The sequence below is a fragment of the Platalea leucorodia genome (assembly GCF_965183815.1).
Source record: "Platalea leucorodia genome assembly, chromosome: 5".
Classification (NCBI taxonomy): domain Eukaryota; kingdom Metazoa; phylum Chordata; class Aves; order Pelecaniformes; family Threskiornithidae; genus Platalea; species Platalea leucorodia.
Genome location: NC_138827.1, coordinates 44740321 through 44758861, shown reverse-complemented (window position 1 = coordinate 44758861; position 18541 = coordinate 44740321). Strand labels below are relative to the sequence as shown.

Below are 18541 nucleotides of genomic sequence, written 5' to 3'. Positions count from 1 at the left end.
TTCGGCTGTTGCCTTCCCTTCCATTTTTGCATTGATCTGACACTGTAAATGACGCATTCCCTCCGGCTACCGCAGCCATCCCTCACTGGTGATGAAAAGCAATAACACCCTGTTTTAAAATAACAATAAGTTTGCGTTAAAAGCCCCTCAGTTGTGACCTCAGCTGTGGTAAAGAAATGCGAGCAGTTCTCACCACTCAGTCCTCACCCATCATCAATATTATCTTTTCCCAGAAAACAGCTAGGTTCCCCGAGGGCTGTAGCTGACGGGGATGCAAGCCCTGGCAGCGATGGAGACGGAGAGGCACAGGCTAAAGGTACTAGAGAGGCTCTGCCGAGCTGGCAGCTCCCCGCTCTGCCTGCGGAGCGCGGCTCTGCGGGTTTGCCGTCCCTGCCTGTGGAGACAGTGGCCACTTTTGGGTCTTAAATCTCCGAGTACACGGAGAATTTGACAACTGCTCTGAGTTTCTGTTAGCACTGGGGTCAGACAAAACTCAATACTTTGTGACAAATACCACAGCTAAGTGCGTTCATTAAGAGAAAGTATGAAGTAGCAGCTTTCCCCGCCGAGGTAACGGAGCGATCCCTTCCCATTGCCCTCTGGTACTCTGCTGGTGCTCTGCTCACCGCCTGCACTGCAGCCAGCCGTTGGCCTCCTGGTTTCAAATGTCCCTTCATGACCTGCCCCATCACTTTGTCCACATCAGTGTCTTTCAGCTTGTGGTGAGGGTGTAATCTCTTGTGCCTGTCTCTGACCACCTCCTTTTCCTCCTCATTTTTTGGAAAACCCTTTTTTATCTCACTTTCTTGTTTTTTTTCTGGCTTTTTAGGCTCCCAAATCCTCCTTCTGTTATGAAATGCATGCAAGAACATCATGGCAGTTGGTACGATAAGGAAATGTAAATGTTAGAATAATATCTCTGAAATTAGAGTTGGTTGCATGATTTCTTTTTTTTAGTTCAGGTGAGTTTGAACATTTCCAGTTAGTGTATTCTAATACCTAAAAACAGAAGTCTTTCTGAGAAAACTCCCATTTGTCTTGGTGTAAACCAGCAGAAGGATACGTTGCAATTAAAAGGGAGACCTCAGGATATGGCATGTCTGCATGGCTGAAGTCAATGTCAAGGCTCCAACCGACTTGAGTGGGGTCGGTTTCTCTGATAAGGGCTGTGCTGCTAAATCAAACTGCCTTGATTGCTTTCACTGGAAGCTCTGCTTGATTAGGCACAACAGAATTTGTCCTGTGGGAAGGGATCAGAAGAGGGAGAGAGCACAACAGAAATCAGCCCTGGAAAAAAATATTTGATCTAAGAAAGAGGTGACTCGAGCTCATATACACCAGGCCTTATTAAATGGAGACTATTCAAACAGTCACACAGTTACAGCGGCTATAATGGGAAAGGAGTTTTTCATTAATTATTCAACAGCAGGGATCTATATTTTGCCTCAGACTGACACTTTTTACCATCTGCTTAAAACCTTACTGTCTCATAACAACTATTATCAACACGAGGGTTTTTTTTCCCTTTTAGAGTAATCATTACGCTGATCTTCCAGATTGTTTAAGCTGTCTGAGGTCCAAGTATGAGCATGCTCTTACAAATAGCTAATACTTAAAATTGCTATTCATTTTCATGTTTGATTGGCAGCTGGTTAGAACATTTGTTTTTTCTCAGTTGGAATTGTGATCCAGCAGTGGCCTTGATATTGCTAACTGTTCTATCTGAGCTTAACTGCATTCCTGTAACTAATCCCAATAGGCTCGTTTTAAAAGGACATAGTGACTCAAATTCGTGCCTAGTATAACTCTATTGAAATTAGCACTTTTCACCAGGGATGAATTTATCTCAGTATCTAGAAGTGCCCTTAACGCATACAGAGGGGTCGTTAGCAGTGAGCCCTGAACGTAATGTAATTACATGGCTGAGGAGCCAGCCACCTAACTGCCTGGATTTGAAGGTGTCACTTAAATGAGTTTTCTGGGTGTTCCCCCCCCAGGAAAAAAAACCCAAACCAAACCCCTACAAAACCCACACGGGCTGGGTGAGGCTGCTGAGGGGGAACTGAGATTTATGCTAGACTCTCTGAGCAGTTTATCCTGAAAACAGGAAGAAAATTCAGACGCTTTCATGGGCACTGAAATTCCAACACAAATTTAAACAAACACCTCTTATATGCCAAGAAATATTTTAAAAGTCTAGTTAATTGTAATTTAAACAGAAATTTGGGCCTCTTGTATAGTGACTGTTGCAGCAGGGGACTACCAGCCTCTCCAGTCCTGCATTTTTTGAGTGTTGGCTGTTGAGAAATGTGACATCCAAAAGGCCAATATGGCTCTGCGGTCTGCTAAGCCTTCATCACTGTCAAGACCACCCCGCAGCATGCAGCCAAGACAAGGACAAGACCGTCTTCAGAATATAATCCTGCACAACTGGAGGCTGACATCTGCTAAACTCTCTCCCTAAAGGCTTGTGCTGGCTGGCTGGCGACCCGGAGCTGGCAGAGAGCGGGTGGCAAGGAGCCATGCCCCTGCGTGGCTGTGGCTCCAGCCGGCTGTGGGCACACGGGCAGGCGGCTGTGCCGCAGAGCTTCAACCCGAGAGTGGCAAAGGAGACGTTTTAAAGAAGAGGCGAAAGGCCACGCCAAACATTTCCGACGTTGCTCCTATCCAGAAAGGGAACTTGTTCACTTAGATCTATACAACTCAACATCTTCCATGCTCTAATTTTGCAGAAAATGGTGGTAGACTGGTCGTACTATTGAAAATATTTATTTAATTTTTAATTGCAGAGGAAAATGACACTGTAAGCATATCATTGTACATGTGCGTTCATTTTGTACCCTTTCCGCTCAGATCAGTGAATTTGTAAGTTCTCTCTCTCACCCTTGCACACTCAGCTGGGTTTCTGAGCTGCAGGTTGGGATCTCATAATCAGAAATTGCCATGCAAGGCAGTGTTTAGCCAGCTTAACAGCAGCTGAATAGCACCTTATCAGCTGTGCTAAAACACAGCACGTTTCACCACCCGGGTGGCTGAAACGTGCTTCTGTCTTTTCAGGTTCGTGGCAGACTCTTTGCATATGCACCACCTGCAAACAACAGCTCCTGAGTGATTGCTGTCCTTATTTCTGCTGTCTCCTGCTGCAGGGAATGTCACAGCTGGTAACGTTACAGGCGTCGATTATTAGTGTAGTACCCATCATTCTGAATAGTACTGGATCAGTACAAATCCTTGTATAATTGCATTTATAACACAAAAAGTATTTGAAGAAAAAACCAAACCCCCTTTATTTCCATATGAAGATGATGTTGACAAACTAGCAGGGCAGACAAATTTGTAGACTTGCCGATCACCTTGATCCACGCAACTAATAACTTTGTGTGAGATCAGTGAAGTCTCCCTCTCTCTCTATATATGCCTTGCTTTTGTTTACAGTATTTTAATGTCTTATGCAGCCCAAATCACTCCAAGAACAGCCTTCAGACAAGTTTAACCTAACTTGTATTCATGCAGACACCCAACAGGAACCTCCATAAGCCCACATGAATCCTGTTTGAGGAGGCTTGGTTTAGCATAACTGGCTGTTAGGGCTTCCTGAGTAGCTAAGTTCTGGCCGGGCCAGCTGGCCACCATTAGTCTCCCAGGAGACTAAAGACTGGCTTTTGGGGCTGGCTGATGGTTTGCCTTGCATCACCTCTGGATGTGTGCTGCACGCCCCTGGGGGCTTCTTGGTGGTCAGCCTGGTGCTTGGTACCCCTGCCTGTTCAGACTTGGTTCCTGCTCCAGGTCCTGGATCCCAGCACAGCCTCTCTGCTGCCAGACCTTTGCCTGGCCCCTGCCCACGTGCGTCTGCCCTTCGGTACCTCCCTGGGAAAAAGGGAAGTAAAGCCACCAAATCGAACCCTGTAATTCAGTCTGTGTTCATTTGTACGTCCTGCTTGTAAATCCAATGAAGGAGGCAATATAACCGCAGCTGTTTGAGAAAGGAATTAGTAGGAACAACTCTCCCTTGGAGTGAGGGAAAATACCTCGTTTGTGATTGCAGCGTCAGATTCTGCTGCAGTTCGTGCTGACGGACTGGCTTTGCTGGGGACCAACTTGTGCTGGTCATACTTGTGTCTTTCTGTTACTTACTGGCATGTTTTTACTCCTTAAAAAAAAGACTAAACAACTTTGCATCAGTTTATCTAATTTGGATATGAAACCTTTTGATATCATATATGCATTTATTGCCATTAAAATTGTGCCTAGCGTATTTGCGTTTTCAGGCTGTTTTGTAAAGTGGTCTTCTGCACGGGATAAGGGAAGGGCTATGGTGTGGTACACAGGTGTTTTAAGCTCAGCTTTGTTTTCTTTGGTTGAACCTTGTGTACAAGTTGCAGTGATATAAGAAGGTCTGATTGCAGGAAACGTGGAAGAACAAAAATGGGAGGAAGGTTAAGCAATACTTGGACAGTGCATTTTTTCTCAGTTTTGTCTACTAAATCAGCTCTTTAGTAGACAGATCTGTTACGCTTCTGTCTTTGGGTGGTCATATCTTTGGCTTACGGTAATCTTACTGGACTGATGTTCATATTATCTTGACAAGTTCTTTAAGGCAAGTTGTGTTTATGTTATCCCTGTGCTTTCAGCATAACCTGCATCCTATCGGAGAGCATTGCTTCTGTACTGTTGTATGCCAGAAGCCAGTTTTGATTTCTTCAGTGAGCTGTTCTCTGGCAATCCCTCATTCTCCTGTAGGTGAGATGATGGCCCACAGAGCACAATACAAGTTTATAGCTAAGCCAGAGGTAGCTGTTGGACTTTATGCAGCCAGTAATGGACCTTCACTCCTACTTTAATCCTAGTATAGTGTTGTAAGAAAAAAGGTGGGAGGGTGAAATAGTTTTACAGCTTGACTTTGCCACATGGACCACTCTGACCTCAGCTGAACATAAACCTAAGCTGTAAACGCACCTTGCGACAAAAGCAACTTCTGTCTTCCCCATAAATGTTATCTTAGCAGTTTTATTGTCTTTAAAGGTGTAACATACCTTTAAATGAACACTGAGAAACTTCTTTGTGTGGCTCTTTGTGTTTATTCAGATATTATGAAGTCAGCTTTCCGCTGCTGCGAGCAGAGGGACAGCTAACGAAGGTCCTACTGCTCGCCTGCGGCCCTTCCTGCTTTCATGGGATGGGCAAATCTCAAATGCCTTAAACTGGCAGATGCCTACCACTATTTCTAATACGGTGTGAGCAGCATGTTTCTTTTCTGACAGTAATCTATATGGTAGATCTGAATCGAAATATTTTCATTTCTAAATCATAATTTCACTGGGATAGTTTTATCTGAAGAGTAATATTTCTCAGTCAGGATTGGGGAAGTTTTGATATCAGCATAGTAGGTGGGACTTGATGTTTTGAGATAGAAGAGAATTTCTGTCTGTCATTGTCTTGCCTGTCAACGATCTGTGGCATGACTTGAGACACTACTAGTAATTATTTTAATGGGGTCTCTAAATGGGATACACAGCTTTATAACCCAGGTTACTGGCAGCCACAGATACTCCTGACTTCAACTGAAGTGGAGATCCTAGGCATTAAAATTAAAGGTTTGGGGTGAGATCTGGTTTCTCTCAAAATAAAAAATGTTCTTGGCACCCAAGGGAGTGGGATCTCACACGAGGTCTAAAACTGAGCCTGCAGAAATGGCAGCGCACAACATTCAGAAGACAGTTCTGAAAATTTGTGTCCTGCACTTGTGATGGCTTATTTTTCTCAACAACACTAGGGTTCATGGCCTCTATTGCTTTCAGGCCCTAATCTAGCGTTGTTGTCGCTGCCACTGCGAATTCAATCCCAATGGACTGAATAAAGAGCCCCCTAACTCTTCAGCCTCTGCTGATCTGCAGTCTAGCATTGGCCCAGCCTCGTTAGACAAGCAACACTCAAGTACGCTCACTTATGAAAGGTTAAAAAAAAGTAGGTAGCAGAATGTTCTGAAATATTTATATTCTTTATTCTTGAGGAGAGACAAGTATGGGTAACATTAGAGCTGAAGCTGCACTGCCTGCTGAATTGTTTAGAAATATTTTGCCTGCTGAGTTCTCTAAAAATAAATTTGAATGTTTTGTTGTTAAAAATCATTAATATTTTTTACTTGTAAGCATAAAAGGAAACTTTTACTTACCAAACTTAGATTAGTATGTAAATACAGATCTAACATTGTAAGTGGAAAACTGGAACAGTGTCTCAGAGATTGCATGTGACTGCCCTATTTATTATAACAGTTAACACAGCATGAGGCTAGAGACTGACAGTAAATTTGGCCTTTAGGATATGAAAAATTCAATTGCCTAATACTATTAATTTTGAAATAAATATAACTAATAGAGTTATAAACATTACTCCAGATATTCTTTCACTGTTTGAGTAGATATTTCATGCATGGCACTTTTCAGTTTTTCCAATCTTTAAAATAAAAAATCTCCATTCTACCTAATGTGAAGGTTTTTTTCCCGGATTTCCATATATTCAGACCTCATCCAGTGTACAGTGTTTCCTGCAAGTGTCACACTTTCAGCGATTGATCTGTTCCTCCAACAGTGCAGGAAAATCTTTCTGGATTCTTGGTTCTGGGTCTCAACTAGACTATGAAAACATAAACCCGGCTTTTCCTTGCTATAGAGCTTACTTGTGCCAATTTCTAGCTTTTCATATCTCAGTTATATGCACTTGAACACCTTGACTTTTCATAAAAATATCACTTTCTTGTCAGCTGGGACCACAAAAATGATTTTTGTCAGCACCTCCTTTCCTTCTGTCTTGAGTGAAGAGGGGATTTTTTTTTTCTGTCGTCTAACCCTGTCATCTGACCTGGTTTTGCATTAAAAAATCACCATCAGACTTGAGAACAGCCTATGGAAGATAAGAAATGGAGATGAACTGGGGTAAAGGGGTAAGAAACAGGTGTATTGCTAAGAGGTGTTAAAAAAGTCAAAGAAAATTGAACAGGACCTACTAAGGCATGAGGAAGGTTATGATTTTATTTACTGTTTCAAGTTGCTTGGATTCTTAAGAAACCAGCCTTTTTGATATTTTGGTTAAAATACGTGAAGTAGTACATGACAACTTCCTTTCTTTTTTCTGATTGAAAATGTTTTCCTTATCATAAATGCCGTGGCTGGCGGCTGGCAGGAGGTGAGAGGATGGCTGGCTGAGTCTTGCTTCCCTTTTTGTTCAGCACAAGCAGGTGGCACACCATCAGCTTATTCCTTTTGTATGAATGTTTTTTAGAAAGCTGAAACTTGGGCTTCCGTAAAGCAAATATCCTATTGCAGGAATTCAGCATAGGATTCTGGACCCAGTAAAATGGGACAAGTTGACTTCAATGAAAAGGAGATTTCTGGTAGAGGAGGTAAGCCAATGCTTTCAACTCTTAAGATGATTCTTTGGTAGGTAGTTGGTAGAGCTAGGCAGTCCGTTGACTGCTTTAATGTCTTATTTTGACATTGACTGGTCTAGGTGGATCTTCCCTTGCAGCATCACTGAATAGGCTTCTCAAACATTCAAATGCATTTTATGTATTCAGGCAATTTTATACTAAAACCAGTATCTGGGTGTTCTTTTGGTGTGTTAGCATTTAGAATTCCTCTCAGTTTGTAATTATCTCTACATTTATATATCATGTTGTCTATCTGCATCTTTCAGGTCTCTATTGAAAAGCAAATTCAATACAAAGTCCTGTTCTGATCCGTTCCATACATCCTCCCAGCTTATTATTTTACTTTCTATATTTTTTCTTTTGTTTTCAGTGCTTCATTTAGATTTCAGATCACTTGTCTGTGACTTCTTCTGTGCGAACTTGAAATAGTTTTTGCTTTGCTGAAATTCAGATAGGATTGTTATTTTAGAATGTTTATTTTTTAAAAGTCTATCTATCTGATTTGTAGTATAACACTTTTCACAATAACACTAACAACTAATTAATAAGCAATCGATTAAAAGTAGCACTGCTTTTTCGCTTTCTGCCACAAAGTTCTCAAAGTAATTCTGAAACTGGAGCCTATAGCTATAGGATACAGCCAAATGCATCTGGGAGATCTTGATCCACATTGATGCTCATTTTCAGTGGCAGACAGAAATTACTGAAGAATTCTAGTCAGCGATCTTGCCCTCATTTACTGCAAGATATCCAGGCTACTTCAGAAATGCTGGACTCTGTCCACCTCCCTGTTATTCCCATCCAGCTGAAAAGAGGGCGGCTCGAGGGAGGCTTCTGGCCGGGAGCCACAGTAGCCCAATGCATTTCCAAACGGGAGGAAGATAGAAATGGCTGGGACACAAGACTGCATGTTCCCGCTCGCTTGCAGACCACGTGTAACTGAATTTTCTTACGGGTGTAATTAAGTGGGCCTAATTGAGACACGCTGAGCATGAGCTCAGGGCTGGCTCAGCCAAGACGCGGGCCTTTAACACCCACGAATGAGGGCTGTTCTTCGCTTGGGCTCACGCCGCTTTCTCCCTGTAGCATTCAAAAATGCACTCAAGTGCAATCGTCAGAAGGCAGGAAAACTTTAAGCGCCAGAACCGATGAACCCATCGGTGAATAAGGGAATAAGTAGGAAAAGGAAGTGAGGAGCGACGCTCTTTGGGAAGTGATCGACCGTTTGTTATCCTTGTTTGGCACCTCGCACAAAGGAGGTCCGTGCCTAGGGCTCACGGGCACTATTATATCTGCAAGAGTAATTGAAAAAGAGGGAAAGTGTGTACATTTGTAGGTTTATTATTTTTTAAATTTTATTTTTTTTATTTTCCCCAACATGAGCAATGTAGGTAATATAAACACAGCAAGTGTGGTGACAGTGGGAAATAATTATTTCAGAAAGTTTGCAAATGTGCCCTTATAAAACAAATTGAGTTTCTTTTTTGAAATAAAGCAACCAGAAAAGAGTTGGAAGGTTGCCATCCTTCATAGGATACAGCACAGGGTAAGAGTAAAGAAAACAAATTTATGATGATGTCTCCAGTAAGGAGCCAGTTGTCTCCTGGAAGGAGAGAATAACCATGCAAAAGCTATTTTTGGGTGCTGTTTGGTAAACAATTCTCCTTCAGACTTGCTGTTCTTTTAATAGAGATTTCTTTTTTTGTATTTATGTTGCTGCTTTGCAGTATTTTGAAAGTGGGAATGTATGTCTGAAACTTTACTGGTTTCTTTATAAAAAATCTGAAGATAAAACTTCTTCAGTGAATGGCTTAATGATGCATTAAGAAAAAAGTATGTGACGTACATTGCATCTTTTGAGCAATCTAGACTAAGCTCTAGCTGGCAGGTTCATGAATGTCAGTCTGTGCTAGGGAAACGGGAGGAGGTGGACTGAGGTGACTTTTAAACCAGCCCCTCTTTCAGTCCAGAGGATCCTCCAACCAGACAGATCTATAAGCAACTTTGGGAGTATCAGGAGAAGAAAAGGATGGAAATAGCTCAGACCTCCAGGATGTCTTTGGCAGCTGGTTCATTTAAAGTACTTGATATTTGAGCTATAGGGTTTTCTGATTTTTGTATCTATTAACAGCAAAAAATAAGTCAATGTAAAAGTAGCTCTTGAACACAAACAAATTTAGGATTAAGGTAAAAATAGAACCCCTTCCAATAAATGACTGTGGACAATGTAGAAAGCTGAAGAACGTTGTGAAGAGTACTGCAAGAGAGGAGGAAAGCGAATGTGCCGATATTCCTGAACCTCAGTAGCCGTCAGCCTCCTGCCTGGGCAAGGCTGGGCCGACCATGAAGTTCGGCTATGAATCCATTTGCCCTTTGCCTTCTCTCAACCATGTAACTCTTTGTAGAGACCTGATTTTCTGGAATTTATGTAGATATATGGATTCTTCTCCATTTGGAGAAATGTCACTCAGTTGATTACATGAGATACAGCAGAGGAACAAACCCATGTATTTTGAATGAAATTTACTTCTTATATTGCAGTATAACAGCCTATGACGTACAAACAATTTAAAACTGCAGTGTAGGTTTTTCAGATATTTAGAATTCCAGCCACCACCTTTAAAGCATACGCATTCTTTGGATGTAAAGTTTGGATTAAGGAGTGTTGGATTGCTCCTATTAAACCATGTGGAAAGATTAGATCCATTTGAGCAACTAGCCCAAAGTGCTTTTTTTTTTTTTGCTGTTCGTGAATCAGAACAGTGCTCATCTTTCTATATATCTGCAAAGGCATCCCAACAGTTTATGTTGCGTTCAGGATGCTGTACCACTGATCCTGTCTGGAGGCAGCTGAAGTGGGGATGTGGATAACATAGCGCAGATGTTTTTCTGTTTTTTTTATCCTTTTTTTTTTTTTTTTTCCTTCTGCATTTGCTTCGGTGTTACGGTTGTTGTCAGTCTGCGAGTGGATAGCTTGTGGGCGTGACCGAATTCTTACTCACTTATCGCTTCATGTTTAACTTGTCACAGATAAAAAATATGTTACTATGAGACAGTGTTTCATTGTATTCTTGATCAAACTGCTCTGATGTTCATTTTGATGGATGATGATATCCAAATGATCACAGTCTGATCTGATCTGAATTCTCTCGGTGCCAGGAGGCACACAAGGCGCAAACATCGTTCTTCCACTTCGATCGGTCTGCGGCTGCGTGCTCTGGAGTCCACAGGGCCACAGCGCAGTCTTCTGTTGGTTTTTTCCTCAGGACACGACCGATCCAGCTCCATCTCCTCCTCCTCACTTCATTACTGATTTTCTCCATCCCTGCCATTTCGTTTTTTTTTTTGAAAGTTGATGCTCGTCGTTTCTGCAACTTTTTATTTTTTTTTTTTCCGGGAGGAGGTAGTTGGCCTCCTGCCCAACCCCCATGACTTGGAGGGCCAGTGGTTTTTCTGTCAGGGTGGCCTTCCCTTAGGCTGCGTTGGTTCGCGGCACCTTCTTCAATTTTATCTGGTGCACCCTCCAGAGAGGGATCCCCTATCCACCACCCAGGGGACGCGCCTTCTAGCCGTGCAGCCCCAGCCGAAGGAAATGATCACAGTGCAGGCTGTTAATTTCAGTCCGTTTTGATTTAAATTAGGAATTAAATTCTCTCTAATTCTGCCCGGTTGTAGGCAGTCCGATACTTTGATAGCGTGTGCATGTTGCAAACTTCCCTCTCCAGCTGCTCAGGCATAAAACAATTGAAGTGCTGCCCTGCGTAGGCAGGGGCACCTGTTACTGGGGACCGAGCGTTTGGGCTGAGGTGGTTCAATAGGGTATTCATATCTCTCCTGATGAACCGGAGCCGTGGGGGCTGCGGCAGCCTGGCGGTAGGCACGGAGCCGGCGGGACCTGCTGGGAGCAGGGAAGGCAGCGTCGCTGAGGCAACTCAACCTGAAGTCACGATCTCCCATCTAAGAGTTATTCTGAAGCGTTTCAGCTCAGCTGCAATCCTTTGAATCTTTTTATTCATGCAAAAACACTTGCTGCTAATTGGAGTTTCTATTCTGTTTAAATGTGTTCCTGCTCCAACAGGCCGGACCTGTACCGAGCACCTTCGTGACCTCCCTCTGCGCTTCGTCAATGCTGGAAGCCTCTTTAATTTGTGAGCCTGGCTAAGACAAGCAGAGGTCTGAAAAGCAAGCTGGATGCTTACAACTTTGTGCATCTTTAGGAGTGGAACCAAATGCTGTTCCCAGATGTCCTTGAGCAACATTTGTGCCTCTAATTATGTAGTAAGTCACACCTATCTCATCCCATCATCTGCTGGGTGATGGCACAGGTGTTACGGATGGTGGAGCTGGATCCTTCTTATTTTCTGAGGGCCATGTTTTTCTTTTTGGCCGATTGCAATGCGAAGTGGTGAGCTGTCCTGTGGCACGTTCTGCAGCCCTGCACTCACGATCCAAATACCACTGCCTGCTCAGGAAAATGCCTGGAATAGCAGACATATCACCTGTTTACAAAAATAAAAAAGTGAAGCAGCATTTTAAGCTTACTGAAACATGCAAATCACTTACTAGGCTTTAGTTGCTGAAATAAATTCCCAGAACTTCTGTATTAATTCTTTCAGAAATTATTAAAAGCATTTGTGGGATTATTCTGAGCTCAGAAAGCAGTAAGTGTCACACTTTTAACAGAGGAGATGTGAAAGCTGGGGGCCTTGAATAGTCATGTTAGTTTTTTTGCTGTTAGAAGGTTTTTTCACCCTGGACTGTGGGTTTTTTTCCACTATAAATTACCCCTTAATAGTACTTTAAAAGTGTTTTCTGTTTTTTTTGTTGTTGTTGTTGTTTTTTTTTTTTTTTATGACCACTTAGTAGAGGAGAAAACCAGTTTTGTATCCTTTTAAGTGACTTTTATTTTTTTGGGGAAAGTAAGTTTCCAGCAGTGCTTCAGAAATCCGAAGGAAATAATAGCTTTTGAGATGCAGATGTGGAGGATATCGTGAACTCTGGTGTTTGTGTTGTCTATTTTTGGAGTCTGTCACCTTTAGTAACTTAAAATGACTTGATTTTTTTTTTTTTTTTCTGTATTTGAAGTTGCCTGAATGCTTGTTGGAAGCTATTACTTTTTTTTTAAAACTTAATTAAAGTGCAAATAAAATTCAAGTCAGTTAGTGCAAAATGGGGGAACGGAGGGAAAACGCTGCTATGCCGTGATATATTCTCTATCATTTCTAGAAAGAGTCGAGAGGCATCTTCCGTAACGCCTGGCCGCTTGCTGCTCTGACCTCTTCTGAGCACGTAGCTGTTTTCTTAGCGAACGGACGCAAGACTGAGAACAAGCCAGGACCTAACGCTGTGCCGTTTTATACACCCGCCTGTTACAGCTGCGTCTCGTACCCACAGCGGCTCCGGCTACGCCGCCTCCGGCGCGCTGCGAGAGCCAAGGAGAGGGGCGGCTGCCGGCGCGGCCCGGGGAGGGCCGGCGGGCGGCGGGGCTGCCCGCCGACAGGTACCGGCGCCGACGCCGTGGGGGCGGCGCGGAGCGCGGCGGGGGGCGGGCGGCTCCCGCCTCCCGGGGCGGGGCGGACGCGGAGGCCGGGGCGGGGCGGGCCGGGCCGGCCGCGGCGGCGGCGGGAGGGCGCAGCAGGGGCCGCCGCGGCCGCAGCATCGCGGCGCGGTGGCAGGGATGGAGCCCTGGAAGCAGTGCGGGCAGTGGCTGATCAGCTGCAAGGTGCTGCCGCCCAACCACCGGGTGACCTGGGACACGGCCCAGGTCTTCGACCTGGCGCAGACGCTGCGCGACGGCGTCCTGCTCTGCCAGCTCCTCAACAACCTGCGCAGCCACTCCATCAACCTCAAGGAGATCAACCTGCGCCCGCAGATGTCCCAGGTGCGACCGCGGAGCCGCCCGCGCCCCTCTCCGCCCGCGCCGCTCGCGGCCCCCGCCGGCTTTGTCCGCGGCTGCGGGCGGCGCGGCCCCGCGGGCGCGGAGGGGGAGCCGCGGGGTGCGGGAAGTTGGGTGCGCCCGCGGCCGCTGCCCGTCCCCAGCCCGGAGCCTCCGCGCCCGGCGCAGGACCCCGCCGCTGCGGAGGGCGGGCCGGCTCCTGCGGGGCGCCGAGCGTGAGCTGGGGCTTGAGCGGCGGCGGCGGGTCTGGCCCGGGGCAGCCCCCGCCGGGCTCCTTCCCGGCGCGGTGCGGCCGCCCGGCCGGCGGGAGAGGGCGCGACCGAAGCTCCGGGCTGGGGCTCCCAAAACCTCCTCGAGGGCTCGTTGGCTGCGGCGGGAGGCGGCTTGGGCGGGAGCCTGCAGAGCCCCCGGCCGGGAGCCGCGCGGGCCCGTCCCGTCGGGGCGGCTGCGCTGAGGAGAAGTTCCCTGCGGTGGTCCCGCAGCCAGCGATTTCCCGTTTCTGTGTACGCTCATATTTAACATGAGCGGTTTACGATACCGGTTGACCGCTTGCCTCTAGCTTTTCTGGATTTACCTAGGTGCGTTGAGGGGAGGGAGAGCGACGGGACCGGGGGCTCGGGAAGCGAGGACGGAGGGAGGGAGCGGGGCCGGGGCTGTGGGAGCTGGGGGGGCGGGAGCGGAGCCCGCCTCGGCCGGCGGAGGCGCGGGCCGGGGCTGGAGGGAGCGGGGCGGCCCGGGGGCGGGGGGCGGTGGGGACGCGCGTCGGCTGGCCTTCGCCCCTGCTTTTGCCGCCTGGGAAGCTGAGTGTTAAGGAGTCATCAGCGATGAGAAGTCGCGTTCTTGCTAGCTGGTTGCCTGTGTTTTAGTGTTTTTTTTTGTTGTTTTTTTTTTTTTTTTTCTTCAGACTCGTTTATATTTAGCTTTTTAAATTGATATTTTGGTTAAATAGTAACGAAGTGTAATTCCAAATTCATCCTCCTTTACATGCATTTCTTTTTTTAGTTGGGACCGATGTTTTGTTGCTGTGCCTCATAAAGCTGGTTTGGGCCCTGGAGATGAGGTGATGTTAATAACTGGGTGAGCAGAGGCTCCGCGCGTACGCGACTTCCTGTCGCGGCCTCGCGCGCACCTATGCCTCCGCCGAGGCGGCGGCGGCCAAGCAGAGGTTTTCTGAAAGGAAACTACGCTTCTGAGCCTTTCGTGTGTTTTAAAACATCGAGAAACCGGTACATGGGAACATTTCAGCGTTCTGGTTCTGTTTGAGATTTATAGGAATAAAAATTGCCACTGGTGTTTAGGACGCTGGCAGAAAGCAGCGGCAGTGAATTATACTTTGCGGGGAACGTTCTTCGTGTTTACTCACAAAGCCAGTTACTTTCTTCCTTTTTAATTCCTTTTTTTAGCAGCTATGTTTTACTACTGAGGGGACGCTTTCTGTAAGCCTACGGTGCAAAAAGGGGGAAAAAGTATCAGGTGTATTTTGGCTAGTCAGAATGAAAACTCCCGTAGCCTTGTACTAGATGTGAGTAGCACAAAGGCTATCCCTGCGTACTTGAGAGCTCAAGTGCCTGCTTGAATTGCCTGCGCAGAGGCAATACTTTATCTGAGCGATGGAGAGATGCAGAGGGTAGGCTCCTCCAAATGGAAGAAATCCAGATAGGTTCTCTCTGCACCGTTCAAACGCGGTGAGAGTTTCAGGACTTGCTAAACTGTACCGGAGCCCTGGTTTATATTTTCATTATAGTTTGATTGATTGCTTCCAAACTGACCCTTTTTCAGTTTAGCTTGCAGAGCTGTAAATACTTTGCATATGAACTGTTAGAAATGGTTTCTTGCCCTGCTTATAATAGATAAAAAGTATGGAAACAGGTTCTCGTTATTTTTAATGAACTGGAAAGGTGTCCTTATGATATTACACAGTATTTTCTCGATAGCTAACTCATTGAATCAACTCCAACTAGAGATTAATGTTGCTTGTCTGGACCAATATTAGTTAATTTTATTTTTGATGAATTAAAGCCATGGTGGTCTCTTTCTGTCTACTAAAAATAGGTATCAAAATGCTCTGCTGTCTTCTTTCTTAGAGCAGGTTTGGGAATTAAGATTAATATTTATTTCTCTAAGTGTGTTTGAACTATGGATTATAATTGTAGATCTTGGATTAGTTATAATGCATATTTTGAACTTGAGCTTTATATGTGTATAATGCAGCCCCTGGAATTGTGTCACAGCTGTGACAATTGCCCCCTTGTCTGTGTGTCTGCTGTATGCCTGAGGAACCTCTGCGCCACGGTGCTGCAGACTGCTCTCGCCGGGGGTGCGTTTCTGCCCTAAGCTGATTTCACCCTTGAAATAAGGGGAACTGTTGCTGGATCAAAACCTAAAATGGATAACTCTACGCAGCATTAAATTTACTGGGAACGTTACCTTTGCTTTCTGTGAGATCAAGATTTGGCCATGTTAGTGAGGTTCTGTGGGGTTTAACGAAAAGCCTCTTGGAGAAGATACTTTCTGCTGGAAAGGATCACTCTGAAGATTTCAGAAATCGTTGTTAGAAATGTAGTAGGCTGAAATTCTGCAAGTTGCTTGTAGTTTGTTGCTAAGACTGTAAGGAGCACTTAGCAATAACTTACGCTGATGTCTTGGAGGCCTGAGGATTATTAATTTGGTGAGACCTACTTGGAGTCTGCAGAGTTGAGCCCTAAATTGTGAGTTTTATCAGTATAATACTTGTCAGTAAACTAATACATTCGCTGCATCACAGGATCTCAGGGTCTTGTAAAAATGCTAGCTAACTCTCCCGTTCCTTGTGGGGTAGTGATTTATAGACATTGGAGGCATGGGGTGCCAGAGCAGAGTTGGCATTAGGATGGAAATCGTCTTGGCCACTGACTGCGCGGTCTGCCTGAACGTGCTGCTGCATCTGTACCACTTAGCTGAACCCTTTGAACCTCGTGTGGCCCTTATCTGTCATCTTCTAGAATGGAGCGGCAGCTCCCGTGCTCCCTGATCTGATGTTGTTTGCTGCCGCAAAATCTTAGAATGGCTCAGGGGATTCTTACTGCGCAGTTTTTGAGCGATAAAAACAGAGAATGAGAAGGGTGGATGAAGGCTTAGCGAATGGGCCTCGTGGAAGGCAGACTGCCTGATTTTAGCCTTGTCTCTTACTGCTGTTGACATTTGTCAGGCCTTTCTCTACGCACCAGGTTTTCATGTCTTGGGGGCTACTTATAAATGCAGCAGCGTCAAAGAACAGGAAAGTGAGAGATGGTGCCTCAGGCAGACCTGGGAGTAGATGTCAGGCCTCTGACATAAGAGAGTCACGTCTCTTCCATTTCGTTGTGTATTTATTTTTTCAGAATGAATGTGGCAGATCAGACGTCAGTGGCGCTCATCAGCTCTGCTCAGTAGGCCTTGGTGACCCCTTAAAAGCTGCATCAGAAGTGTAGAGGGTTTGTGACTGATGCTGCTGCTTCGGATGCCGCTTTTTGTTGGAGCCTTGTTCAGTCAAACAGGAGCACTGCTGCTTTGCTTTCTAAGCACCCAACTGCTGCTGGCTCCCGGGGCAGGAATAGAAACTGAGACTGGCGGTGCTCAGCATTGCAACACAAACACGTGCTTGACCAAATGGCAGCGGCTATGTTCTCTTTTATGGGCTGGCTAGCGTGGGGAACCGCATGCCTTTGCCCACCACCAGCCACACACCTTGTGTCACAGCTGTTCTCGTGGGTGGGCTGTCTTATGCATTTGAAATCCACGGGTTCAGCCCCCCTGCCTTTTTGGAGATAACAATGCCTGTGTAAGAGAAATGTCTCAGTTTTTTTAGATTGCAAAACATGGGGTTTAGAAGCTATTTGAATGCTGGCTGTTTCCATCTGCATTTCTGTATGTTTATGAAAATATTTATATTTGGTTAGTGGAAGTTGTCCTTTGAAGAACAGAAGCTGATTCAGTCAGTTAGGCTTTCCAGAAAGTAAGCCTCAGATGTGAAAGTATAAACCTCGCATATATAAAGGACGAGCAGTGTTGCCGCTTTGCCAATGAATCTTCCACCTCTGGGTTGCCAGCTGAACGCTGCCCAGCTCCTGTCTGAGAAGCTGGCGTGTCTCAGTGCTAGGTCCCCTGTGAAAAATTACACGTGGGCTTTGTATGAGATTGGAAACTGTCACGTTCAGGGACACCGATCTCCAGGTTTTTTTCACTGTGACTGAACAGAACAGCAGAGTGTTGGCGCTATTAGGAGCTCGTGTGTCGAGGCCCAAAAACGCTTTGCTGTTTGAACTCCTACGAGCTAGCAACATCAGGCGTTATTTTCAACCAGTGCATGTGCCATCAGGAAAGGAAATTTGGAAGATGGATCAAATAACGTCTTTTGGCCTCTAGCTGTAGCGGAGGCTGCCTGGTTCAGACTTGAGAGTTGGTGGTGTGAAAGTGGTCTTGTTGCAGGCACTGCGCGAAGAAGCGCTAAACCTTGCAGCTACTGGGATTGGAGCTGGAAGAGGGAATGTGCTAAATGAATCGCAGAGATGTGACTGGCGTGCTGGTGCGTTGCAGGGTTTCCCCTGAAGTGCAGCATCGGTGCCTGGTGACAGTGAGATGGAGGATGGAGCACTGCAGCTCAGCATCTGTCTTTTCCGTGGGAGCTCTTCACTGTAGCAACTCACTTTCCTCAGATGCTGCCTCCTGGCTAACATAGACTGGTGAAGATAATAAAAATAGAAGTGATCCATAACAGAGAGTACTAATCCTAATGTTTAATCATAATCATACAAGAACTTAAATAATTTATCACCAGAAATATAAAACCTAAACCAACGGATTACGATGGATTTGCAGAAGATGTCATCTGGTTAATGCTTATCTTTTATCCTTAATACTTTGCAAACTAGTTTTGAAATGGTTTTTGCAAGGCATTTAGTTAACTTGTGAGAGATTGCTAAACAGGAAAACTGCACTTAATGCAATACTACTTACTAAAGGAGATGTTGACATAGATTAAATATTAAAAATAACTATTTCCTATTGTTCTAATAAAAATAAACAAAATATCCCTCACTTTGTAGTAAAAGTTCAAATGTTTTCTAATTTTAGGAAGTTGCTTTTTTTGGTGTGACCATGCAGTCCAAAGGAAGTTCGCAATCTTTGTCGTCCATGTTATATTTTGGTGCGGCAACTGAGCTTTTGAGCAGTTTCTCTTTCTTGGTTATGGTGGTATCAGG

General features: G+C 45.3%; 1 protein-coding gene across 2 annotated transcripts in view; it reads left to right on the top strand.

Moving 5' to 3' along the window:
• The first annotated feature begins 13042 nt into the window (after nt 1-13042).
• Nucleotides 13043-18541, top strand: part of VAV3 (vav guanine nucleotide exchange factor 3) — a 180291-nt gene continuing 174792 nt past the window's right edge. For both annotated transcript variants that reach the window (XM_082311703.1, XM_082311702.1), the window contains exon 1: nt 13043-13307. In XM_082311703.1, the coding sequence (XP_082167829.1) occupies nt 13104-13307 (204 nt within the window). In that variant the 5' untranslated portion in view covers nt 13043-13103. The remainder of the gene's footprint in view (nt 13308-18541) is intronic.